Genomic DNA, 27,976 nt, shown 5'->3' with positions numbered 1-27,976 from the left:
TATAGATGCAGTGAGTTCTCTTTTTAGCTCTAAATGAAACTGTGTATTCCCTGATTATAAAAGCAGTCTAATTTGGTTTTCATCCATTTAAAAAAAAAAAAATCACATCTTCAGTTAAACTCATTTAGTTAAATTAATAGCAACAACTCCTAAAAATCACATAGGTGCAACCAACCCTACTGTGCACTGCTGCAGTATGCTTTCACAAGGCATAGCTACACCAGTTCAAATTTCTCCACTGGAGACAGGGCCTATGATGCACCCACCTACCAGGGGTGTATTTTACCCTTCCTAACCTCCACTATAACTCATACAAGGGAGGCACCGGTGTTGAAGTAAACTGCTTAGGCCTTAAACTTTGGTCAAGAAAAGTATGTCTTATGGGTAAAGGGAGGGGGTAAAACAGAGAGTGAGACAGTGCAGAAGAAAAGAATGTAAACAGTGCTGGAAAATATCAACTGTCTTAACTGAAAATACTTGTACTGCAGTTTGCTTATGTCTGTAACCTTGACTATTAATAATAAGAAGAATGAATGCTGTAATTCTAACACTGTTATAAATATATGTTAAAATCTGCCTGAGGGTGGAGACCCTTTACTGACCAGAAACAATCCTGTCAGTGGCTCTCTCCTAGCATATGCTTGTGCTTTTATAATAATAAAAAAGAGTCTCAGATCTCTGATGAGCCTCAACTAAAACACAGAGTGAAGCTTTGTTTCTTCCACACCTGCTACCCACTCTTTCCTAATGCTGATGGAGACATGTGTCTCAAACTGAGAGAATCTCCCACCCTGTCTTCTCCTTGTACAGTATTATCACTGACCAGGATCCCACTGTTTTAGATGCTCTACAAACACAAAAGAAAAAGACAATCCATGTCCCAGTGTGTTTACCATCTAAGCCTTGGCCAGGGTATGTCTACATTTGAAACTCTACAGATGTGCTCCTGTAGCACTGTAGTGTAGACACTTCCTCCTGTGATGGGAGGGGTTCTTCTGTTTCTGTAGTAAACCCACCTCTCCAAGAGATGGGAGCTAGGTTGTTGGCTCTTCCATCAAATGAGTGAGCTTAAGATGGCTCAACTATTGGCATCATTATGTCAACAAGAGGTGTGAAGCCCCCCACTGCCCTTTCCTATCAACACAGCTGTGCGTGCCAACAGAACACCTCCACAAAAGAACACGTCCATTAATGTAGCTAATGTCGTTTGAGGACTTCCCGGCTGAGCCTATTAGCAGCACCCCCCCACGGACCTCCTCCACTTGGGACTCTCGCATGAACCCCCCCTGACATCCCGCATACTTGGCATGCCCCCATTGAGCCCCATTAGCAGCCCCACCACTTGGGACTCCCCATTAATGCCTCTATTAGCAGCTCTTCCCCTCCCGAGGGCTCTCCCCTCCTGATGTCCACCGTAGAAGGGCACCTCACCGCCCAGATCCCCCTTTTACGGGTCGCCCCCCAAGGGCATTCGAGGGAAGGTGACTGGGTGGGAAGCGGGGAGGACACGCCCACCGCGCTCTGCGCCCCCCTCCCTTTCCCCTGCGCATGCGCTTTTCTCGACCGGAGTCAGACGCGGATTCCGGAGCCGAGCGGTTCGCCGTAGATTCTCCTCGGCAGCGCTGGCGCCGGCGGCTGCTGCTCCCCTCATAGCGCAGGTGAGGACGGAGCTAGGGGCCTCCGGCTGCGTAGCGCCCCCCGCAGGGATCCCCGGTGAAGGAAGGGCCCCAGGAGGAAGCCGGGCCCCAGGAGGAAGCCGAGCCCCTCTCCGGCCGAACGCCTGGGTCCTCCTCCGCCTCCCCCCACAATCGGGGGGCGGGTTGTCGCAGGAGCCGCCCCTCAGCCCCACTGTCACCCCCCTTATAGCCGGGGGAGCCCCACAGAGCCCCAGGCTCGAGCAGCTTCCCCCGGCCGTTACCCACCCGCAGCGTGTCCCAGCCACTACGGACGTGGTATCCCTCCCCCCCCCCCCCAGTAGCCGGGCACACCCCTGGGCTAAGTGCCCCCCCATCCCTCCTTCCACCCCAGGATCATGGCGGGGGGGGCGTCTAGGAGCCGCCCCTCTGCACTGTCATCCCCCCCACCTACCACTGCCCCCCATCAGCTTGCACCCCACAAAGCTCCCCTTCTCACTTCCCAAATCAGAGCACGAAGTGGGGGGTCCGTGGGGGGCCCCCCTCATAGTCATGGATCGAGGGGCGGCTCCGATCCCATTCAAAATAAATCCACTCCTGCTTGCTACAGCAGCTGAAGCTGGCTAAACCGGGGGTGTGGGAGGCTGTCACATGTTCAGCCCGGCTGGCTCTGTTGGCTTGTTCCCCTCCCCTGTGTGAGAGACAAAGTCACCGCCATGGCTACACAGGTTTCTCCCTTCCTTCTCTCCTCCCCCCCCATAATCTTCTTCAGCCCTTTGCTGTTGCCATCCCTCATTTCCTGCATGTTGATTCACCCTAAGCAGCAGCCCATGCCAAACTTCTTAGAGCAATTGTGTCAGTGGCAGCGTGAACAGAGCTGGATGGGTTTTGTCGGGAAGGGAGGTGGTTATTTAACACAGTTGTGCAGCATGGTGAATGAAGGTGTGCAGTGTGTATAATGATCATGGCACAGAGCTGCCCCAGCTTTACTCCGGGTCTCCCTTGTGCTGTGCACTGTACAAATACATAGTGGCTGTTAAATTACAAAAACAACTTTGTTACTGCAGAGTTGAAGCTGTCTGGTGGCATCTGGTGTCTCCCCAGAACATGGAGTTCTGCAAAACTCATACTTATGGAAACCAAGAAATACAGCATTAAGATACATGTTTGAGACTGTCAGGGGGTAGGCACACCTCATCCTGCTTTGAGGGTCTAATTGTCCGGGTGTTGCGAGGCAGCATGGTCCGACGGTCAGAGTCACTAACAGCCCTGGGATCAGGGCTCTGCAGCCTACTGGCCAGAGCCAGTAATCTATAGCTACAGCAGGGGTTGGCACACCTCTGCAGTCTGATGTTCAGGTAGGGGTTTGCTGTCATCCCAAGGAAAGGGGCCGGGGCGGTGGGGAGGAGGAGACATTCCACCATGTCTGTCTGTGACGGGGGTGGTCACCACTGTGGTCAGCAGGGAGCCTACCACAACACACTGACTGGTTTCAGGCAGGAGATCCCATTTGCTCCGTCTCCCTGGGCTACTTCCTGCTAGGGATGTAAACAGATAAATGTTTAAACAGTAAGAAGCTGTCTTACCATTTATTAATTAGTTTAAACATTGCCCTGGGGAAAAGAGGGAAGAGCTGAGCCTAGTGCAGCTCCCCGCCAAGTGAGAGATGCCCAGCTGCATCTTCCTCCCCCACTCACATGCGGAACCGCACCTGGGCAGCTCTGCTCAAAAGCTGAGCCCAGTGTGAGAGCTGCCCAGCAATCACGCACCTGGAGGGAGCCGCACTGTGCTCAGCTCCTTCCCTTGAGCAAGAGCTGTCCAGCTTGGCAGCTCTCACATGGCAGGAAGGAGCCAAGCCAAGCACATTTCCCCTCCTCCACATACATTTAACCATTAAAATAGAACATTTAAAAAGAGTATTAATCAAAAGAATTTTTACATCCCTACTGTGCCTCCTGATGTAGCCATCCAGGTCTCATCAGGGCCTTCAGGTTCCCAAGCATCAGTGGCTCCCTGAACATCTGGCTCCAGGTAGTCAGCTGTGGGTAGCCAGTCTCTGGTTCCCTCAGCTGGGGACTGTGGTAACTGCCTGCTTGAAGCCTACACCAAGAATCTTTCCTCCTCAACAATCAGCCCTATAGGAGCTGGCCGGGCTGCTCCCTTTTGTACTGGGGCAGGAGTTGGAGCATGCCCAGTACAGTGTAAAGGGCGGGATTTTCTCCACTCGTAATGGAAGGTCAATTCTCTTGTCTCTAGTGTGGGATAGGCACACCCTACCCTTTCTTGTAAACAATCAACATTTATAATTAGTAAATGGTACATCTGATTAAGATCATGTGTATGCTATGGGGACTGTAGTGGTACAGCTATGGTGCCATACGTATGCTGCATAACCCTGTGATGTAGTTGCAGCCTATGGTGACAGAAGGGTTTTTTCTAATAAATGGAGCAACACCACCTCCCTGCAAGACAGTAGGTAGGTCGATGGAAGCACTCTTATGTGAGGCCAGATCTACACTAGTGTAGACACCACTGTATGTTTATATTGCGGTACATGGCCTCTGGAAATGTCCCACAATTCTAATCCTGACCTCTCTGGACATCCATTTGCGCTCTGCAGCTACCCACCCTTCCCCCTGTAAAGTCGTAGGAAGTTTTGAAATTATTATTCCACTTCCTGCTTGGTCGGCGTGGAGAGCTTGCATCTCATCTTCCCAGCTGATGATGGTGGTCCCACGCAGCAAACACTCTCCCACTTGGAGCACACCGGAGCTGCTGGATCTGATCAGCATTTGGGGAGAGTCAGCCATGCAGTCCCAGCTGTGCTCTAGCCGAAGGAACTTTGATACCTACGGTCTGATTTCTTGTGCCATGGTGGAGAAGGTCTTTGAGCAGGACACACAGCAGTGCTGAGCAAAAATCAAGGAGCTGCAGCAGAACTACCAGAAGGCAAGGGAGGCAAACCATTGCTCTGATGCAGAGCCAATGAGCTGCCACTTCTACAAAGAGCTGGAAGCCATCCTCAGCGGTGAACTTACATCCACCCCCAAGACACCTGTAAACACCTCCGCGTGTCCCACATTCCCAGGGACACTGGACTGAACCCCAACGAAGAGGTCATTGGCAAGGAAGTGGAGCTGGAGGATGATTCAGAGGCCGGGAACAGCTCCAGTCAGCCCCAGTCCTTGAGCTCAAGCGCCCTGGATGCAGGAGAGGGGACCTCTGGTAAGTATTTGGAAGTTGATGCTGCTTGTGTACAGGAGCCGTGGGTGTCATTAGGTTGGCTAAAACATAGAGGTAGTTGAAGGGATAGAAATGCACAGGACTAGTTGTGTTTGCATGTGCTTTCCCATTCCCTTGCGCACCTAGGCAATAGGGCTGAGAAGTACATTAATGCTTGCCGAGATTTCACGGGTATCCTCCGGTGTAACCTCTAGGAAACTTTCTTGGAGGTACTCCCCGATTCTGTGCCTCAGATTCCTTGGCAGAGCAGCTGTGTTTCTTCCCCCATTGTAGGACACTTTCCTGTGCCAATTGGCAATCACTTGAGCGGGGACCAAAGCAGTGCACAGTTGTGCAGCATAGGGACCTGGTTTGAAGCAACTGGTGTGGAGAAGATGCATCCTAGCATCCTTGCTGACTCTAAGGAGCTAGATATCAGCTTCTGTGGTCCCTGCCTGTGGAGAGTGGTGCCATAATTTGAAATTTGTTTTCCTTATGCACCTGCACTCATGCCCAAAGTAAACACCCACCCACCCAGAACACCAACCAACTTGGATGGTCTTACGGCTCTCATAGAATCATAGAATATTAGAGTTGGAAGGGACCTCAGGAGGTCATCTAGTCCAACCCCCTGTTCAAAGCAGGACCAACCTCAGCTATATCATCCCAGCCAGGGCTTTGTCAAGCCTCACCTTAAAAACCTCTAAGGATGGAGATTCCACCACCTCCCTAGGTAACCCATTCCAGTGCTTCACCACCCTCCTAGTGAAAAACTTTTTCCTAATGTCCAACCTAAACCTCCCCAACTGCAACTTGAGACCATTGCTCCTTGTTCTGTCATCTGCCACCACCGAGAACAGCCTAGCCCCATCCTCCCTGGAACCCCCTTTCAGGTAGTTAAAAGCTGCTATCAAATCCCCCCTCATTCTTCTCTTTTGCAGACTAAACAAGCCCATTTTCCTTAGCCTCTCCTCACAAGTCCTGTGCTCCAGCCCCCTGATCATTTTTGTTGCCCTCCGCTGTACTCTCTCCAACTTTTCTACATCCTTTTTGTAGTAGGGGGCCCAAAACTGGACACAATACTCTAAATGCAGCCTTAACAATGCCGAATAGAGGGGAATAATCACTTCCCGCGACCTGCTGGCAATGCTCCTCCTAATGCAGCCCAATATGCTATTAGCCTTCTTGACAACCAGGGCACACTGCTGACTCATATCCAACTTTTTATCCACTGTTACTCCCAGGTCCTTTTCTGCAGAACTGCTGCCTATCTCGTCGGTCCCCTGTCTATAGCTGTGCATGGGATTCTTCCTTCCTAAGTGGAGGACTCTGCTCTTTTCTTTGTTGAACCTCATTAGATTTCTTTTGGCCCAACCCTCCAGTTTGTTTAGGTCCTTCTGTATCCTATCCCTACCTTGCAGGGTATCTGCCACTCCCCCTAGCTTAGTGTCATCGGCAAACTTGCTGAGGGTGCAATCTACCCCATCTTCCAGATCATTAATGAAGATGTTGAACAAAACCGGCCCCAAGACCGACCCCTGGGGCACTCCGCTTGTGACTGGTTGCCAGCTAGACATGGAGCCATTGATCACTACTCGTTGAGCCCTATGCTCTACCAGTTCTCTATCCATTTTATAGTCCATTCATCTAACCAACCCATACTTCTTTAACTTGCTGATAAGAATACTGTGAGAGACCGTATCAAAAGCTTTGCTAAAGTCAAGGTATATCACATCCACTGCCTTCCCTACATCCACAGAGCCAGTCACCTCATCATAGAAAGCAATCAGATTGGTGAGGCATGACTTTCCCTTGGTGAATCCGTGTTGACTGTTCCTGATCACCTTCCTCTCTTCCAAGTGCCTTAAAATGGATTCCTTAAGGACCTGCTCCATGATTTTTCCAGGGATTGAAGTGAGGCTGACCGGTCTGTAGTTCCCTGGATCCTCTTTCCTCCCTTTTTTGAAGATGGGCACTATATTTGCTTTTTTCCAGTCCTCAGGGACCTACCCCTGTTGCCACAAGCTTTCAAAGATAATAGCCAATGGCTCTGAAATCACCTCAGCCAACTCCCTCAGCACCCTCGGGTGCATTGCATCCAGCCCCATGGACTTGTGTATGTCCAATCCTTCTAAATAGTCTTGGACCTGTTCCTTCAGCACTGCGGGATGTTCGCCTCCTTCCCATTCTGTGCCACCCAGTGAAGCAGTCTGGGAGCTGATCTTGTCTGTGAAGACAGAGGCAAAAAAGGCATTGAGTACCTCAGCTTTCTCCACATCCTCCGTCACTAGGTCGCCTCCCTCATTCTCTAAGGGACCCTCACTTTCCCGAATCTTCCTCTTGTTGGCAACATACCTGTAGAAACCCTTCTTGTTCCCCTTCACGTCCCTTGCTAGCTGCAACTCCAGTTGTGCTTTGCCCTTCCTGATTTCATTCCTGCATGTTCGAGCAGAATTTTTATAATCCTCCCTAGTCATGTGACCAAGCTTCCACTTCTTGTAAGCTTCTTTTTTGTGTTTAAGTTCACCAAAGACATCTTTGTTAAGCCAAGCTGGACGCCTACCATGTTTGCTATTCTTTCTGCACATCAGGATGGTTTGCTTCTGTGCCATCAATAAGGTTTCTTTAAAATACAGCCAGCTCTCTTGGGTTCCTTTCCCCCTCATATTAGCCTTCCAGGAAATCCTGCCCATCAATTCCCTGAGGGAGTCAAAGTCCGCTTTTCTGAAGTCCATGGTCCGTATCCTGCTGTTCTCCTTTCTTCCTTTTGTCAGGATCCTGAACTCGACCATCTCATGGTCACTGCTGCCTAGGTTGCCACCCACTTCTTCCCCTACCAAATCTTCTCTGTTTGTGAGCAGCAGGTCAAGAGAAGCACGGCCCCTAGTTGGTTGCTCCAACACTTGCACCAGGAAATTGTCTGCGACACTATCCAAAAAGTTCCTGGATTGTTTGTGCTCTGCTGTATTGCTCTTCCAGCAGATGTCAGGGTGATTGAAGTCCCCCTGAGAATCAGGTTCTGTGAACTGGAAACTTTCCCTAGTTGAGTAAAAAAAGCCTCATCTACCTCATCCTCCTGGTCTGGTGGTCTATAACAGACACCCACCACGACATCCTTTCCCCCCTGCACCAAAATCCTCATCATTCATAGGCCGATCAAGGAGCTGTACTCCGCAGAGGGGGACAGTGAGAATTAGGTATGTTTCATAGTGATTCATGTATACTGTTAGGGCACTTACAATAATGCTTCTATTCATTGTCTCTTGTCCTTACACAGATGTGACTTTCGCAGCCAAGGCTCCTACGCCAGCCGACCATCTCTGGCTGATAAGGAAGCGATCCCGGAGAAGCAAGGAGGAGATGTTCCAGGAACTCCTCCTGTCCTCTGAGGCATCCAAAAGAGAGAAAAGAGCTTGGAGACAATCAGTGTCAGAATCTGAAAAGATGGAGAGAGAAGAATGGAAGGAGAACCAAGAAAGAATTTTGGCTGGGCATGAGTTCATGATCATGTCGATGGAAGAGCAGACAGAGCTGCTAAAGACATTAGTGTCATTGCAGACACAGTTAATGCAAACTTCCCCTCCCCCCCTTCAGCTGCAAAAGAACTTCTTTTCCTGCCTCCCCCAACACATTCCTTCCAAACTCACGGATCGTCTCGCTATCCCCTTCATTCCATCCCTTCAGACAGCTACAATAACCACATCTGGACTTACACCCAACTGTCATAGCTGGCACTGCCCCCCCTACTTTTCCCCCTCCAGGTTTTTTTGGTGTTGTAAATAGTTTTTTGTTTAATAATAAAAGTCAGTTCTGAGAACAATATGCACTCTTCATTTCCGTGTTGCACATGACATTTTCACCTACCAGTGACACACATCTATAACTGTATAGCAGTCATACAACCACCTTATGAGTCCTCATTGTCAAAATGAACCCTCAATGCCTCCCTTATCCGTATGGCCCCCGTTGCGCCCCCCTAATGCCCCTGGCATCTGGTTGTTCATATGCAGATGCAAGGCGATCCGCCTCTGAGGTCCACCCAGGGGCAAACTTTTCACCTTAGCTTCAAGTAAATTATGGAGCACACATTAGGCAGCTATAACCACAGGAATATTGTTCTCATTTAAGTCCACCTGGCCATAAAGGTATCTCCAGTGTGCCTTTAACCTGCCAAATGCACATTCAACAGTCATTCGGCACCTACTCAGCCTGTTATTGAAGCTCTGTTTGCTGCTATCCAGGTTGCCCATGTAAGGCTTCATGAGCTATGGCATTAGTGGATAGGTTGGATCTCCCAGGATCACTATGGGCATCTTCACATCCCCTATTGGAATCTTTTGGTCTGGATAAAAGTGCCTGCTTGTAGCTTCCAGTACAGGCCGGTGTTCCTGAAGATATGAGCATCACACACTGTTCCTGACCAACCCGTGTTGATTTCAGTGGAACGCCAATGGTGATCCACAAGCACCTGCAGTACCATAGAGAAGTACCCCTTTCTATTAATGTGCTCTGTTGCTAGATGGTCCGGGGCCAAAATTGGGATATGGGTGCCATCTATTACCCCACCACAATTAGGGAATCCCATTGCTGCAAATCCATCCACTATTTCATGCACATTGCCCAGAGTCTCACTCCTTTGCAGCAGAATCCGATTAATGGCCCTTCAAACTTGTGATAACACAGCTCTAACGGTGGACTTGCCGACTCCAAACTGATTAGCGACCGACCGGTAGCAGTCTGGAGTTGCCAGCTTCCACACGGCAATCACGATGCGCTTCTCCACCAACAGGGCCACTCTCATTCTGGTGTCCTTGTGCCACAGGGCAGGAGCCAGCTCTGCACAGAGTTTCATGAAGGTGGCTTTGCACTTTTGAAAGTTCCGAGCCACTGTTCATCATCTCAGACCTGCATAATGATGCGATCCCACCACTCAGTGCTTGTCTCTTGCACTCAGAAGCGGCGGTTCACTGTGTGCAGATGCTCCATGAATGACAGCAAGAATGTAGTGCTGTTTGTCTGCATGTCTGATCTATGAAGAGGTGACTGGCTCTGTGGATGTGGAGAAAGCAGTGGACGTGATATACCTTAACTTTAGCAAAGCTTTTGACACAGTCTTCCACAGTATTCTTATCGGCAAGTTAAAAAAGTATGGGTTGGATGAATGGACTATAAAATGGATAGAGAGTTGGCTAGATCATCGGGCTCAATGGGTAGTGATCAATGGCTCGATGTCTAGCTGGCATCCGGTCACAAGTGGAGTGCCCCAGGGGTCGGTTTTCTTTAATATCTTTATTAATGATCTGGAGGATGGGGTAGATTGTACCCTTAGCAAGTTTGCAGATGACACTAAGCTAGGTAGAAGACACTGCATGGTAGATACCCTAGAAGGTAGGGATAGGATACAGAGTGACCTAGACAAATTGGAGGATTGGGCCAAAAGAAATCTGATGAGGTTCAACAAGGACAAGTGCAGAGTCCTCTACTTAGGATGGAAGAATCCCATGCACAGCTACAGACTGAAGACTGACGGGCTAGGCAGCAGTTCTGCAGAGAAGGACCTGGGGGTTACAGTGGATAAGAAGCTGGATATGAGTCAGCAGTGTGCCCTGGTTGCCAAGAAGGCTAATAGCATATTGGGCTGCATTAGTAGGAGCATTGCAGCAGATCGCGGGAAGTGATTATTCCCCTCTATTCAGCATTGGTGAGGCTGCATTTGAAGTATTGTGTCCAGTTTTGGCCCCCCACTACAAAAAGGGTGTGGACAAGTTAGAGAGAGTCCAGCAAGGGCAACAAAAATGATTAGGGGACTGGAGCACAAAACTTATGAGAAGAGGCTGAGGGAACTAGGCTTGTTTAGTCTGCAAAAGAGAAGAATGAGGGGGGATTTGATAGCAGCCTTTAACTACTTGAAAGGAGGTTCCAGGTTGGGTGGAGCTAGGCTGTTTTCAATGGTAGTAGATGACAGAACAAGGAGCAATGGTCTCAAGTTACAGTGGGGGAGGTCTAGATTGGATATTAGGAAAAAATGTTTCATGAGGAGGGTGGTGAAGCACTGGAATGGGTTACCTAGGGAGTTGATGGAATCTCCATCTTTAGAGGGTTTTAAAGTGATGCATGACAAAGCCCTGGCTGCGATGATTTAGTTGGGGTTGGTCCTGCTTTGAGCAGGGGGTTGGACTAGATGGTGTCCTGAGTTCCCTTGCAACCCTAATCTTTTATGATTCTATGAATAAGTGTCTACTGAAAAGGATCTGGGGGTAATGGTGGATCACAAATTGAATACGAGTCAACCACGTAATGCCATTGCACAAAAGGCTAAAATTCTGGAGTATATTAACAGGAGTGTTATAAGCAAACATTGTTACAGGCAATTGGTAGGGAAGATGCAGGGGGAGTTTCTCCATTTGCAGAGGGAAAACCTTGACAAGTGCATGTGGAGTCCTCTCGTTGGAAGTGGAGAGAGATTTGTTAAAAGATGAGGAATTCTCCCATTTGGAGAAGAGAGGGCTTGACAGTTGTTTTCATAACAGGAATTTCTCTAACTGGATAAGGAGAAATCTGGGTTGTGTGTAGTTCACCATTTTGGAGAGGGGTAGGGAAGCCCTTCCATTGAGGGTTTCATTTGGGAGAATGTTGAGAGGTTGAGACCGGCTGTGTCAGAATCGTGGTATGTATGAGACGCAGTCCCAGTGCAATAATCTGTTCATACTTTGTTTCCACCACAAAAAACCACAAAAAAAGATAAATCACGTCCAGTCAGCTGATTCCCAGGTTACTACCATGTAGAAAGTCAAAGTGTGGCCACTCATTGTATAACCAGACTCTAGTTTGTAAATAGTATGAAACACTATAATTTTTTTTTTACATGTTCGCTAACATGGTAAAATCCTGGTATGGGCAGTTTTGTTTTTGTTTTCACACATATTAACAGGCTGCTGTGACTTGATAAATGGCTTGGGATACAACTGAGGCCTCCAGGCCCCAACGCCAAATGAAAAAAGAATGCATTATGTCTTGCAAACTGATTCATGTAGGATTTTTATTTGATTTATTTCTAAATTTTGTCTGCTTATGACATTTATCCCCAAGGTCATTTGCCTTCTTAGGTGGGTGTTTTGTTTTTACTTCTTAGGTTCCAATCTTGCAGTGCTTCAGCGGACCCTTATACTTGCAGAGGTCCTCACTGAAATCAGCAAGTTTCCGTGTGGTGTTAGAGGGATTCCACCCACAAAGAGCTCATTGCGGGATTGGAGTCACTGTTATTTAAAGGCTGCTCTTGAGTTCAGATGAGAAACCAAACAAATGTTTTTGATTGAGAAAAATTCCAGAATAGGGGACTGTTTTCTAGATTCCCTTCTAACCCCCTTTTTTCTACTGTGCTCCTTGTAAATCTGCTAAATAATGAGGCATCATCCAGGCTTCTATAAAACCACAGTAAATCATCCTGTCATTTATATGACATCAAGTCAGAGAAAAGGTTTCCTCTCCCCAACTCTTGCTGTTGTGCTGCCAAGTGCCAATCCATGAACAGCAATAGTTGTGCTATTTATATGGGTGTAACCACAGTGCAATTTAACCATTAGAGGGCCTGTGGATACATTTACCACTACAGTAGACTCCTGATTTGGTGGCAGGTTGCTATGTTGCATAATGCTTTCTCCCGGCTTCCTTATTAGCTTACATTCATGTCATTTCCTGCCCCGATTAGGGTGTTTTGCCCAATTGCCAGCGTGCAACTGAACATTGCACAATTCTCTCCCAAGTGAGCATTTCCTTTGGACTCAGAGTTGATGCTGCAGCAGACAGGGTGAGTTAGGATTCTTATATTATGGGACTGGTTGGGAGGAGGCATGGGGGGAAGGCAGATATGTGGAGGGAGGCAGGGGATGGAGTGAAGAGGGATGAAGAGAAGAGTTCTGAGAGAGGAATGCAGGGGAGGGAGGGTGATGAAGTGGGAAAGCTGGCATAGCATCAAAAGAAGAGCTGGGAGACAGGAAGTTCTGGGTGGGGCAGAGGCAGGCCTTTGCACCTAGGAGGTTTAGAGAGCTGTGGATTTGTGGGGGGAGTAATTTTTTTTAGTCTAAAACCTACTTTTTTATGGGGGAAAATTTTTGATGGAAAATATTCAACTGGCCCTATAAACTCCGTGTAACTTTACAGAAGATTCTGGTGTGTTCTTGGTTAACAAAGGAGATATAACTGCATAAACTGACACCTAGTGGAGATTTCCAACATTGCAGCCCAGTGATAGGGCAATGCTGGTAAATTGGCTGGTACTAACAACATCAGAGGAGAAAACACTGAATTGGGGGAAAGATTTCAGCCTGAGGAAAGGGGCAATGTGTTCTAGTGAGTAGTGAACTGAACTGGAATTCAGAAGACCTGCATTCTATTCCTGGCTCTGCTAGTGGCAGCTGGGTGACCTCAGGTACGTTATTTCCCCTCTCTGTGCCTCAGTTTCCCTATCTGTACAATGGCAGTAATAATATCAGCCTCCTTTGGGAAGTGGTTTGAGATCAGCTGAGGAAAAGAGCTAAGTATTATAAAAGAAGGCTAATCTTGTAACTAAGAGTGGGGCTCAAAAGACTTGGGTTCAATTCCTGACTCTGCTATAAACTCCATGTGTGCCCTTGGGCAAGTCATGTAGAGCAAAATTTTCTAAAATGACACATGCAGCTTGAGCAAGAGATTTTCAAAGGGATTTAGACACCTACAAATTCAGATAGGTGCTTAGTGGTATTTTCAAAAGCAGGTTAAGCACAAAAATTCCATTGACTTGGGCTCAGATTCTCCAACATATTTCAGAAAGTTACGAATGACTGAAAATTGTCAGGGAAGCGTGATTATAGTGCAAACATGTTTGCAGTCTCAATTACAACAGTGATAGTAAATGCCCACTATGATTAAATATTGTTGCTGGTAGAATAAAATCCATTTTTTAAACCTAGCCCCAGATTTCTCCTCTGTGTAATTTTGGCAGTGTGACCAACAGATTGACTCCATGCTGGGATGTATTAACAACATGTAATTCTGGGATGTATTAACAAGAGTGTTGTATGTAAGACACATTAGGTAATTGTTCCACTCTACTCGGGCACTGGTTAGGCCTCAGCTGGAGTATTATGTCCAGTTTTGGCACCACTTTTTAAGAAAGATTGGAGAGAATCCAGAGGAGAGCAACAAAAATGATCAGAGGTTTAGAAAACTTGAGGTATGAGGAAATGTTGAAAGAATTGGGCATGTTTAGTCTAGAGAAGAAAAGACTGAGAGGGACATTATGACAGTCTAGAAATACGTAAAAGATAAATTGTAAAGAGTATGGTGATCAATTGGTCTTCATACTTTCCAGAGGTAGGACAAGAAGTAATGGGCTTAATCTGCAGCAATGGAGATTTAGGTGGATATTCAGAAAAACTTTCTGATTCTTATGATAGTTAAGCACTGGAACAGGTTACCAAGGGAGGTGATGGAATCCCCTGATTTTTAAGAATAGGTTAGACAAAAACTGGTCAGGGATGGTCGTGGTATGTTTATTCCTGCCTCAGCACAGCCTGGGGAGATGGACTAGAATGATGACCTCTTGAGTTCCCTTCCAGCCCTTTATTTCTATGATTCTATGCTGCCTAAAGTATTTCCATTTATTTGTCCTGAATGTTTAGTTTAAATTAATTTCATCCAGTGAACTCCTGTTCTGTTTTAACCTCCAGAATAAGAACAGAACATGTATAAGAACAGAGCCTCAGGAAGAAAAGGATCTGGTGCCAGGACTGTCATAGCAGGTCAGGAGTAACTGTACCAGTGAAAGAGCTGGTTGGAGGACACAGACATTCTTGTGTGTTCCAGACTGAAGGGAAAGATGGAGAAAACTGATTCTCATTCTGAAAAGATTCAGTGTTCCTACTGCATTGAAAAGGGTAATCTGATGCCACTCCTTCCTCTTTCTTTTTGGGGGCATGGGGAGTGAAGCGTGTTGTAAAGGATTAGACCCTGAGTGTCTGGGCATGTTTGAATAGCCTTATTTTGTACAGGTTCTAAAAACCCACAACTGCCATTGTGTGAGCTGCGGGTGCTGTACGCAAACAGGAGCCAGCCAGAGGTGGTATAGAACATATGCACTTTTAACGCATGCTGAGCTAGTTGAGTGAAAGCCTACACTTCCCTGTAGACTTCAATTCGACCATCTTAGCATATGTTAAAGTGAAATGGTTGCCTTACCTTGATTAGAATTGCTAGCTCAGTCTAACTGGCATGACCTGACATCACACCTCAAAATCCTACTCTAGACAAGGCTATGGAGTTAGAGGGGGTCTGATGTTTCAGGTCAGTTGCGTAGATGTTGTAAATTAGTGTAGCTCTTCTGAATGTTGCTGCCAAGATACTCCAAGCAACTGCCTTTGAAGTTTTGTCTTGGCAGAAGCACCAGGGACACCTGAATAGCCAGATGTATCTTCTAATGATATGACCCATATAGCAAAACATCTCTTGAGGGCAGCTCAACTGTTGATATTATGGAGACACTTGGTAGGCAACTCCAAAGCTTAAGGTGAAAGCCATTTTCCCCCATTTACAAGCCTGAGGCCTTGTCTCCGTGAGATGGCTGCTATCTTGGCCAGCACTCTGTGGATTGAACCAAGGATCTGTAGAGCTAAAAGCATGATCTGCTTGAGCTAAACTTCTAGAACTAGCCCCTGTAACGGACTCATATCCTCTGTGCATTGGTGCTGAAGGGGACCCATAACACACACACCTGTGCGTTACATGCACACAAATGTGCACTGATTTAATTGAACAGAGGCAACTTATTTCTGTTTAAGAGCAGCTTATTTCAATTTGGTTCAACCATCTAACTAACTTAAATTAAATTTGATACCTGGAAAGATATTTGAACAAATTATTAAACAATCAGTGTGTAAGCACCTAGGTCATAGTAGTGTTATAAGGTATAGCAAGTATGGATTTGTCAAAAACAAATCATGTCAAACCAACCTAATTTCCTTCTTTGACAGGGTTACTGGCTTTGTGGATGGCGGGGGAAGCGGTAGACATAATATATCTTGATTTTAGGAAGGCTTTTGACATAGTCCCACATGACATTCTGAAATGTGGCCTAAATGAAATTGTTATGAAATGGGTGCACAACTGGTTGAAAGACCGTACTGAAAGAGGAGTTATCCCCTGTCCATATGGGAGGGCATATCTAGTAGGGTCCCACAGGAATCACTCCTGGGTCCAGTACTATTCAATATTTTCATTAATGACTTGGATAATGGAGTGGAGGGTATGCTTATAAAATTAGTGGAAGACATCAAGCTGGGAGGGGTTGCAAGTACTTTGAAGGGAAGAATTAGAATTCAAAATAACCTTGACAAATCGTTCTGAAAAAAAGATAAAATTAAATAAAGAAGAGTGCAAAGTACTACACTTAGGAGGGAAAAATCAATGCACAACTGCAAACTGGGGAATAATTGGCTAAGTGGTTGTAGTACTGAAAAGGATTTGAGGGTTATAGTGGATCACAAATTGAATATGAGCCAACAGTGTGTTGCAGTTGTGAAAAAGGCTAATATTATTCTGGTGTATTAACAGGAGTATCATATGTAAGACACAGGAGGTAAATGTTCTGCTCTACTCGGCACTAGTGCGGCCTCATCTGGAGTACTGTGTCCAGTTCTGGGCCCCACACTTTAGGAAAGATGTGGACTAATTGGAGAGAGTCCAAAGGAGAGCAACCAAAATAATCAGATGTTTAGAAACCTGACCTATGAGGAAAGGTTTAAAAACTGGGCATGTTCACTCGTGAGAAAAGAAGACTAAAGGGGTACCTAATAACAGTCTTCAAATATGTTTAAGGGCTCTTATAAAGATGATGGTGATCAGAGCCCCCAGGCATGATCAGGGTGCTGCACAGACACACAATGAGAGACAGTCCCTGCCTTAGCTGAGATCCGGGCCCCATTGCACCAGGTGCTCCCTGCCCCTGAGAATTTACAATCTGAATAGACAAGGGTAGAAGAAAGGGAGGATTAGGAGCTAAGGCACAAAGGATAAGTGACTTATCCAAGGATACACAGGGAGTGTAGCAGAGCTGAGAATTTAATCCAATATCCAGAGTCCCATTATAGTGCTTTGACCACATGTAATTTAGTTGCTGGAAACAAGGAAGAGGATCCAATGCCATGTAGCTATCCAGCTCTGCAGACTATCAGCAAGTGCTGTCAGACCAAAGTTTAGAAACCACTGAGGGCCTGATCCTGAAAGATCCCTGAAATCAACCAGAGCCTGCTGTAGTCAGTGGAGATGGCAGGAGTTTGGCAGCTATCAAGATTAGATCAGAAAGAAACATCGCCAAGTGGAAGCCTGTCAACATCTTTAACGTTTATTCCCCTTTTTAAAACAGCTGGGGCAACATTAACTGCAAGCTAAAGCAGTTTGTTTTTGGCAAGTTTGATGCATGCCTAATTCCATTAGAGCAGCCCTGGGATACTAATGACTGTTTCTCTTTCAGAGGCGAAATCTACATGTACCAAATTGACTAGGTACAAGATTAGAGTTATATTTGAAATCCTGATCCTAACTGCTGTTCTCATTTTTTTCACCGGTGAGTAAACAGCCTTTTACTTAACTCAGTATTTGTTCTCTACGTGGGGCTGTTATATCTTATCTTCCCAGCTTCTACCTATCTAGCTTTCATTGTAACAGCATTCCCCATTCCCTGAGTTAGAGCAGCATTATTATCCCCATTTTCCTCATGCGTAGAGCTGGCCTGGAAACAAAATTGAATTTCCATGAGAAATTTTGGGTATTTAGAATTTTTCTCCTCCCCTGTCAAAGACAGATTTGATAGCTTGGTGGATAGGGAGCCAGGTTCAATTTCCAGCTCTGCCTAATTCTGAGCAAAAACTTGAACTGGGTCTTCTGGGTCTCCCAGATGAGTGCCTGTAGAAGCATGACACGGGCTAACGGGCACCTTGCCTCATTTTCCTTTCTCTTAGGGCTCCATAAGAACTCCACACAATCCAAAAGAGCATGAGGCAAAATTTCCCTGTTGGGGTCCTACTTTATTACATCCAAAGAAACTTGAAATAAAGTCTCTCCCCTTGGGTTCAGGGGGTTTCACAGCCCTCATCCTTGGGCTTTGTGTTTCCCAGTCCTGGCCTGGAGTCTGTGGGAGCTCTTCAACCTTAAGAGTTTCTCTTTCTCTGAGCACTTCCCTGCAGTGGAGCTCTCAGTGGCTTTTTATCAGGCCTAAGTGCTTGTTAGTCCATTAACTGCCTAGATCGGATCATTCCCCTTAATGTAGCTTCTCACCAGTAACCTGGGCCCAGACTCCCCTTAAAAGAGGCCTACAACCCCCTTACAGTGTCTGAACTAACTGGCTACTCTGTGGTGTCTCTCTCTCTCGTTTTGATCAGAAATTCCTCCCTGGACCCAAGGAACCTTCCCAAAAAAAGGGCAACCTGATTTGGTGAAAAGTTTCAGTTTCGACATATTGGTTTTTTTTCAGTTGAAAAAGTGTTTTGTCAAAAAATTTCCAACTGGCTCCAGTTATCATCTCCCATTTACAGATGGGGAAACTGAGCACACAGATGATTTCACTTCTGATCTTTCCTATGACATGCCTTCCTGCCAGCAGCCTCACACTGATGAGTCTTCGAAGCCTAACTCCGGGTGGGTCTTGATTCGTGCCTCTGTGACACAGAGAAGTGGGGCAGGAGAGAATCAGCCTCTTTCTTTTTCATTTCCAGTGAACGCATTGAAAACTCAACAGTCATGTCCACTCACCAGTGCTGTCTCCTGTCCAGTGTGCCACTCCACCCCATCGTGTGTGGAGGGCTGGATTGGTTACAGAGGGATATGCTACTATTTCTCAGAGACTGAAGGGAACTGGACCTACAGCCGGAAAAACTGCTTTTCCCTTGGTGCCTCCCTGGCTGTAATTGATACCTTGCAGGACCTGGTAAGGAAGGAAATGACTTCTTGCTCTTTATGGCAATCTCAGTAGATTGGGTTTGGAATACTAATGCCTGATACATTCCAGGGTTCTTAGATTGGAATACTAGTAACTGATCAATTTTGGGGTTCCAGAATTGGAAGGCTAGTGACTATCTCATTCCTGGGTTCTGGGTTTGGAACGCTAGTGACTGACTTGTTCCATGATTAGAATGTTAGTGGCTGACTAATTCCAGGGTTCTAGGTTCAGAATGCTAATGACTCATTCTGGGGTTCCAGGTTTGGAATGCTGGTGACTAACTCATTCTGGGGCTCTGGGATTGGAATGTTAGTGATCGATTCATTCCAGGGTTCTGGAATTGCAGTGTTAGTGGCTGACTCATTCCAGGGTTCTAGGTTTGGAATGCTAGTGGCTGACTCATTCCAGGGTGTCAGCCCTGAAGCTCATACCGGCCTCTGGTCCCTATAAAGGTAAAGAGGCCAAACAGCGTGGAAGTTTCAGCAGCTAGATTCAAAACTGGCATCTGTGTCTTCGTGGCTGAGATCTCAGAGTGTAAGTTGAAAGGCAGTTCCCATTATAAGCCTATTGCCAAGAATTTCCAAAGTGATGAGTAATTTTTGGGTGCCCAATATCAGGTGGCTTCAGGGAATGTGATTTTGAGAAATTGCTGAGCGCCTGCCCTCTAATAGTCAGAGCCCTTAAAGGTTTTTCACAATGGGCACCCGAAAATCACTAGTGACGTTTGAAAATCTTGGTCTCTCTGGGGCCTCGGTTTCCCCTCTGTAGAATGGGGGTAATAATCCTCCCCACTGTCTGTCTTGTCTGTGAGCTCTTGGGGAAGCGGCTGTCTCTTAGTATAGGGACCTAAGACAGGAAGGGTCATTGAGTCCAGTACCTGCTATCACAGATAACCCCATTATATAAACCTGTTAATAAATTTATCAAGTTCCATCTTCAAACTAGTTAGGGTGTTTGTCTACGCCTCCTCTTATTGTTCCAGACTGCCTCTCCTCTGTTGGATAGAAACCTTCTAATTTCCAGCCTGAATTTATTCATGGCCAGTTTATCCCCTTTTGTTCTTTTGTGCCAGACACTGAACAGATACACAGCGAGAGACAATCCCTGCTGCAAAGATCTTACAATCCAAATAGCTCCTCGGGATCAACACTAATGACTAATTGCTTTTGCAAAGCACTGACTAAGGCATATCTGTGGTGCCTTCTGAAAAATACATTAGATCAGGTCAAAAATTGTCAAATGGAACAGTTGGTAAATGCTGTGTCACTGAAATATTCTGCTAGAATTTACCAGTTTAGACAATTTTTGATGGAAAATTATCAGAATGAATCATTTTGATAAGGCTGAAATGAAACATTTTGATTTTCCCAAAATGAAATATTTCTTTTCCATGAAAAATTTTGAACTTTCAACTTTTTGCCATGATTCGGGACAAAACCAACATTCAGAATTTCCCCCAGGATAGAAACTCCATTTTCCCCGTCTCTAAAATATATACATTCAGTCATCACCATCATCATCAAACATGCAGAGTCTATTGATGACCGTTGCACCAGCCAGAGTGTCATTTTGCTGGCATTGCACCAGGTGTCGTGTAGTGAAGTTCCCCAATCCACACTGAAAGCACTGTGCTCTGGGTCATTTTTGTCCATCCTGGTGACATGGCTAAAGAGCATGTAACACTGCTTTTGAATAAGCTCTGTGACTATGTGAAGGCCAAATCTTTGCGAGATTGTTACATTTCCCACAAAATCAAATCTCTTTATGCTCAGGATTGGGCATATATACAGTGATGGAACGATCATAGAATCATAGAATATTGGAGTTGGAAGGGACCTCAGAGGTCATCTAGTCCAACCCCCTGCTCAAAACAGGACCAACCTCAGCTATATCATCCCAGCCAGGGCTTTGTCAAGCCTCAGCTTAAAAACCTCTAAAGATGGAGATTCCACCACCTCCCTAGGTAACCCATCCAGTGCTTCACCACCCTCCTAGTGAAAAACTTTTTCCTAATGTCCAACTTGAGACCATTGCTCCTTGTTCTGTCATCTGCCACCACCGAGAACAGCCTAGCATATTCTTTTTCTATGAGACTGGGGTAGAATAATGCTGTGTGCAGTCACTATAGGCTATTGTATGTAATGGCTTCCTCTTTGCTTATTTATCACCGTAAGGATTTTGTGCTGCGATATAAAGGCTCCACAGATCCGTGGATTGGTCTCCACAGGAACTCTGATCATCACTGGAAATGGGCGAATGACGCCAAATTCAACAACTTGTGAGTTTCTTTGTTCATCTGGAATGCTGAGTCAGACTGGGCTGTGTTTAAGGCACTGAACTGGAACTCAGGGAGTCTGGTTTTCATGCCTGGCTTTGCCACAGATGCCCTGTATGATCGGGGCCTGCATCGTAGAATAATGCTTTGGCCAAATCCCACGGTGGCTAGCCCTTTAAGGGGACATGGGTCTCAAACTCACCTGTGACACAGAAAACTCTCTTGGATGGGGAAAATAGAGGTCATGTGACCCAATCAGGCCTCTCAGGTGAAAACGGTGAGGCTTCGGGTGAATCAGAGGTGGAGCCACAGGACCTGAAAGGAAGCACTCAGCCAGCACCCAGTCTCTGGCAGATGGCTGTAAAACTCTGTTCTAAAGGGGAGAGTGTGCGCAGGCTGGGGAGGCTGGGAGCCCAGGAAGGAGGGCTGTGGAAACCCTGAACCTAGAGGTAGGGTGACCAGATAGCAAGTGTGGAAAAATCAGGACGGGGGTAGGGGATAATAGACACCTATATAAGAAAAAGCCCCAAATATCAGGATTATCCCTGTAAAATTGGAACATCTAGAGGGGTGGGTGAAAGGAGGCTGACTTTGGGAGCTGGACTGTATTCAATACATTAGATCCCAAGAGAAGGGCAATACGATTTTAAAGACTTTTGTGCTGAGTGGCTGATTTCCAGGAACCTCCGAGGGAAACTGAGGCAGGGCTACGAGGGGTGCTTACAAGTCACATCTTGCTGTCCATTCCAGGTTTGAAGTCAGAGGAGATGAAAACTGCGCTTATCTGAGGGAGACTTCTGTCTTCTCTTCAAGGTGCTACACTGTGAGAAGCTGGATCTGTAGCACACCATATGCCCAATAGATGAAGGGAAGATAACATGGACATGCCGCGGGGATGCCAGAGCTTAAGGACTTAAATCACAGTTCGACTCTGAAAACTGAGAGCAAAGACCTGTGCCTTGGGAGTACTGATTTATCGTCTCTCTGTGTCTCGGATCAAATGGGCTCAGTTTACAAGTAAACAGGTGCTGATGGGTGTTTTGCCCCCCTTTGCTGCCAACCACCAGTTTGTCCCTGGGATCTGAGACTCAAGCTGGGTTCTCAATTTCATACAGCATCTCCAGTGATAAACGTTTGGTGGGGCACAGCTGCTGCCCTTTGTGGACACCCATGTTGTTCCTTCATCTCCTTCCCTTCCTGCCCTGCAGGACAGCCATGTGACCCCATGTCCCCTTCTCATCCTTGTAGGCCAGGGACTGGGGTAGTGGATGTACCAATATCCAGCCACAGGAAATAGTCCTGTTGGAGGCCCAGGGAAGTGCCCTAACCACAAACATGCAGTGGAAAGGAACCCAAGCCCAGAGTGTCAGCATAATATTAGGAGCAGTCTGCATAGGACAAAACCTTATAAGGAAAAAATACAGGGGCACACTACCTTCCTCAGGGAGGGCCAAGATGCATGTAAATGGGTATATATGTACACACCTTGCCTAGACTCAGGGCTCACTCCCCGGCACTGGGAGGTGGAACGAGTGGAAACCCTGCTTTGAATAAAGTTGCTGACACTACGCACTCCACCTCGGAGTCATCCTGTTCCTGTGGTCCTTATCACCGGCCAACAATCCTGCCCCTCCATGACCTGGACACCCTTACCCATTCCCCCTCCTGCCCCTCATTGGCTTCTGTATGGCCCCTTTCCTATTTCTGTCTTACCTTTCAGTGACTTCCACACAGCCATCTTCCCATCCGGCCCTTGGTGACCCACGCACCATCCCCCCATCACCTTGTCCAGTCCTTTAGTGACCTTCCTTATGGCCCCCACCTCATAGTGACTTCCATGGGAGCTACAGATGCTCAGCCCTTCTGGAAACTGGCCATCTAAAGATTTGTCCTAATCAGTGACGTATCGAGGGTCTCCGGCGCCTGGGGGTCAAGCCTACATTTACACCATCTCCGTGCCACCCTGTGCAGGGCAGGAGGGGTCTCGGTGCCACCCCCCAACTTCCCTGGGGAGGGGGGTCTGGACTTGCAGGGGGAGCATGAGGCTCAGGGAGGGGGTGCAAATGTAGGCTTGGCTCTCCTGCCTCCCTCCTCTCTGCACTTACCTGCCATACAGAGCCCGCCTCTCCCACTGCAGCAGCAGCCCCGCAGCCGGGTGCTGGCTTGGATGGGGCAGCCTCACCCCCCCACAGCCTGCTCCTGCTTCCGCTCCTGTGCCCCACTCCCATGCGTTGTGACGGGTCTGCCCAGCGCCCTCCCCTGCCCAGGCTGGTGCCGGACTGCAGGGCTGGAGCGGTGGGTGAGTGCGCTTTGGGATGGCCCTTCACGATGTGCGGAGGGCGCAGGAGACTGAGGGGCAGCTGCTTCCGCTCCTTCGCTCCCTCCTCTCCCCCCCCCCACATGGTGAAGGGCCGTTGCAGGCCGGTGCCCCCCCCCCCCCCCACATGTGGTGAAGGGCTTATACGGCCTTGAGGGAAGGTAAATCCTAGGTAAAGGTGTAATTCTATTATTAGCAAAGCTTCAGCTGTCCATTCCCTCAGAGGTCCTGAATGAGAACAATTCCCCAGAGTGCCAGAGGTCATAGACTCTTTCAGTACCTGGGGTATTGAGATAGCACAAAGCTCCATCCATGAATAGCCAAATGCCCATAGTAGTTTGCAAAGTTAAGAACTAGACACTGAAGAATTAGACGCCACCTTCTGCCTCAGTTTCCCCATCTGTAAAATAGGGATAATGATACTGACCTCCTTTAAGTGCTGTGAAATCTATTGATGAGAAGCAGAATGTGAATATTACATTATCAGTGGATTTTTTAACACTTTATTGCACATAGGGCCCAGTGCAGACAATAGGAGTCCTATTGCTTCATTCCAAGTCAGCTTGCACTTATTATCAGGTTTCCTAATTCACATGATCATGGACTAAATCACAATCATTTCACTTCCTTTTGAACTTTTATCCGCATTTCAAGGAATTTTTATAGACCTGGAATTCAATTATAAATTTTTCAAGGATTAGGGGTTTTCTATTGTTTAATAAAGTGATTGGTGTAATAAATTTGAGTATTTTATCTATGTGTATTATGCATATGAGTTGTGTATTGTCAAGGATGATAGTTCCCTTGGTATTGTGGACTGATGGACAGCCAGCCAACCCTAAGCAATTGTCTTTCCACTAGCAAATACATTAAACCAGCCTTCCCCTACCATAGAGCATAGTCAAAGTCCTAGAGAGAGCTAGGTGACATTTTTGTATGAATTTTTTTTCAGCAAACCAATGCAGATTTGCTGATAGTGAAACATGTCACACAATCGTGGTTTTACTGAATTGTTTTGGACAGAAAAAAAAACCCTAAAACATTCAAATCACATTGAAATAGAATCATAGAAGATTAGGGTTGGAAGGGACCTCAGAAAGTCATCTAGTCCAAGCCCCTGCTCAAAGCAGGACCAACCCCAACTAAATCATTTTTTAAACAAAGCATTTTGATTTCTCAGTTCAGAAAGAACTGGCTTCCAAGTTTCAGTCAAAAAACCTTTAGAAAAGATTACTCAGAATGAAACATTTTGATTTTGCCAACACATTGTTTGACCTGAAACTTTTTTTTGTATGTGCCAAAACTTTCAACATTTTTCATTTTCGATTTGACTCAAAACAAACTAATTTTTTCCAGAATTGTCTGAGAACTGACTAAATCTTCTGTTTGTGCTGCTCTAATTCTGAACACCTTACCTTTCAGTGAATTGGAAGCTGTACTGTCTTCCAGAAAATTAGAATGCCTTGTCCTATTGCTTGGTAGAGGCCTGCACCCTTATTTCTTTTCTCTCAGGTATCATGTTACAGGATTCTTACCATCCAATGGATAATGCACTGGACTGGGACTCAGGAGTTCTAACTTCTATTCCCAGCTCTACCACTGATTCTGTGTCAGTCACTTCCTTTCTGTATACCTCCATGCCCCATCTGTTAAGGGGAGGTTATGACACTACCTTCATCTATGGAGGAAAAGCACTATATAAAACCCAAGTATTAATGTGTGTCATTCTGGAAGCAATAAGACATTTCTAGTTATGTTTGTGTCAAGGTGTAATAACGTTTATTCAATATTTATTCAAGCCTTGGTCTACACTTAAAATTTAGATTGACTGAGTGACATTGCTCAGGGGTGTGAAAAATTCATATACCACCAAGCACCATAGTTAAGATGTGGCACCAAGTGTAGATGTGGCTAGGTCACCCTAGCTACCACCTCTCAGGGAGGTGGATTACGTATATCAATGGAAAAACCCTTCTGTCAACTAAGGTGCTACAGCGCAGAGCTGCATGCCCTTAGAGGGGCTTGTTTGAGCTCATAGGTTTAGTGATAGTGTCCTAACACACGGGGCCAGATTCTCAACTGGTGGAAATAGAGCAACACCAATTGATGCAGCTGGGGATTTGGCCCTATTGACTCCAATGGAGCTATGGCCAATTTACACCAACCAACTCAACCTACTCAAGATTACTTACTCATGCTAGTGGATCTTCTGTTTTGTGCTTTGCCCTGAAATATGTTTTCCTATAACGAAGGAACTGTGATGGTTTTCCTGGGGGGCGGGGAGGGTGCACATCTATATATTCTATTACAGAACTTGATTTAAAAGTTGACGTTCAGAAAACTTGATTAAAAATGGTCTTTATCTTGGCTATTCATTAAGGCAGTAATGGCTGAGAAGAAGGATATTACCCCCCTGACCTAAGAATTTACACCTCACTTGTTTCCGTGGTCTCTAAGCCTGTCAATTCCAAGCTACGAGCCAATAAAAAAAAATTGGATCTAAAGCTTGAGGTGCATGCTGTCATGAATATGGGATTCAGTGTGAACTCCTGGCCCCACTGAGGTCAGTGGGAGTTTTGCTGATAATGTCTAGGGGGCCAGAATTACAGATTACTCTGTTTATATCAGAGTTCCTCAAACTGTGGGGTGCACCCCTGTGGGGGGTGGAGGAGCATTTGGGGGGGCCAGCCCATAGGGGTGGGTGGGAAGAGAGTGCCACCCAGCCCTGCTATGCCGTGAGCTCTGCTCTGGGCCCAGCCTTGGCTCCTTGGCGACCAGCCCGCAGCCTCAGCACTCTGCCCCTGGCTGCCGTGGTCCCCGTGGCCCCTGTGGCCCTGCTCCCATCCTCATCCCTTGGTCCTGACTGCAGCCTGGCTCCCAGACACAGCCCCCAGGCTCAACCATAGCTTTGCTCCCAGCGCCAGCTAGAGAGTGACAGGATGGGAGGCGCGGACAGGGGTGAAGAGGGGTGGGGGTAAAAAATTGGGGATTAGCTTATGTGCTGTTTGGGTTAGAGAACATCTTTGTGTGCTGGGATTGTACAGCACCCAGTACAATGGGGTCCTAGTTTGTGACCAGGGCTCTAGGCAGTACTACAATACTACTACTATTAAAAAAATAATAATATGGACCTTTTCCATAGTCGTTAAAGATCAATACAAGAACCAAGAGCAAAACAGGATTCAAGTCCCAATAGTCTATTATCTAGTACCACCAATTCCAAGTGTTCATAAATCAGGAGTCAAAACACTCCTGAAAAATCAGTGAGTGTGATTTAAAAAACATAAGACCCTTTTAAAAAAAGGGGTGCTTTTTATTTGACTTCTGATTTTTTGAGCCTTCAGGGGGCCACATTTTCATGCTTTACTTCACAACCACATGGGCAAGAGACTTGCTTTTATTTTAATCCAAACTGAGAGCCTCCTATAATCACGTGACTCCAGGAGCTGGGGCTTTAAGAACCAGGTTGTCACAGGGCATGACTGCCCCATCATGCCCTTCTGGTTGAATGTAGCTCTGCAGGTGCTCCCTGCTTCAGTTTTCTCCCCCGAGGCAGGTCTTCTTGGCCTTTTGCAGAGGGGTCTGTGTTAGTGATTTAGCTCCATCCTGTGGCCAAGTCACTAGGCAAATTAACCCCTGCATGGGTAATAAAAGTCCAAACCAACAAAAGGTTTTTCTGCCCTCTTGTGCTACTCTTCAGCCCACCTTCTGGGCTCAGTTCTCACCTTCTGGGCTCGGTAGCCCTCTGGGCTACTTTTAGGTCCCTTCCAGTCTGCCTTTACAGAGCATTGACCCCAGGCTTTGCTTTCCCCACCCCAGGAGTCCCTGTCACAGTCTGCCATTCACTGCCTCCCCTCCCAGGGAACTCCCTGCTTCTTACAGACTTCGCCTCCCACAGAAATCTAATGTGATGCCTGCAGTGCCTCCCCTGAGTTCTCACGGTCCTGTTTAGGAGGCCCAAGTGTTCATCGGGCTGTCACTTGACCTCATTAGTCCCATCCCAAAGGCTGGGCCTGCCTCATTTTCCCTTAAAGGGGCCCATCACCCCATGACACATGCCAAATTTCACGAGACTCTCAATAAAATCAACACTGACTTAGTATTATAATGTAGGGTTAGAGTCCTGGCTAAACCAGTCCCCTGTCCACATGGGTAATTAGCATGAGTAAACTAGACCTAATCTAACCATTGATACCACGCATGGGTCATCCTCTTTTGTTTTCACTCTCAAATATACTGGGAGGGGTCACATTTGGTAATGAGCGTCATGCTACCAGGGTGTATTACGTCCTAGCTCGTCTGCACTAGGTTATGTCTTCACTAGCACTTTTGCTGGTAAAACATATTATGTCACTCAGGGATATGAAAAAAACACATACCCCAAGCGACATCAGTTACACTGACAGAAGTGCTGGTGTGGACAGCGCTATGTCAGTAGGAGAGTGTCTCCTGCTGACATAGCTACTGCCACGTGTTGGGGGTGGTTTAAATATGCCAGTGGGAGAGCGCTCTCCAGTCAGCATAGAGCAGCTACACAGGATCTTACAGCGGCACAGCTA

General features: G+C 46.7%; 1 protein-coding gene and 1 long non-coding RNA gene across 2 annotated transcripts; both read left to right on the top strand.

The window, feature by feature from the left end:
* The first annotated feature begins 1,589 nt into the window (after positions 1-1,589).
* Positions 1,590-8,676, top strand: LOC137155700 (uncharacterized). The gene is made up of 3 exons (XR_010920596.1): positions 1,590-1,658; positions 4,255-4,859; positions 8,134-8,676. It is a non-coding gene; the product is annotated as an uncharacterized lncRNA (long non-coding RNA).
* A 5,918-nt stretch (positions 8,677-14,594) lies between these two features.
* LOC137155699 (C-type lectin domain family 2 member B-like) lies at positions 14,595-23,481 on the top strand. The gene is made up of 5 exons (XM_067552042.1): positions 14,595-14,770; positions 17,362-17,454; positions 18,602-18,813; positions 21,000-21,103; positions 21,851-23,481. Exons 1-5 carry the CDS (start codon positions 14,713-14,715, stop codon positions 21,960-21,962), a joined length of 579 nt encoding a protein of 192 aa, XP_067408143.1. The 5' UTR covers positions 14,595-14,712; the 3' UTR covers positions 21,963-23,481.
* Positions 23,482-27,976: the final 4,495 nt, after the last annotated feature.

The sequence above is a fragment of the Emydura macquarii genome, unplaced genomic scaffold (genome assembly GCF_026122565.2).
Source record: "Emydura macquarii macquarii isolate MOO-44397 ecotype Brisbane River unplaced genomic scaffold, CSIRO-AGI_Emac_v2 contig_1375, whole genome shotgun sequence".
Taxonomy (NCBI): domain Eukaryota; kingdom Metazoa; phylum Chordata; order Testudines; family Chelidae; genus Emydura; species Emydura macquarii.
Note: the sequence above shows the minus strand (reverse complement) of the source record. Positions and strands in the feature narration are given on the sequence as shown.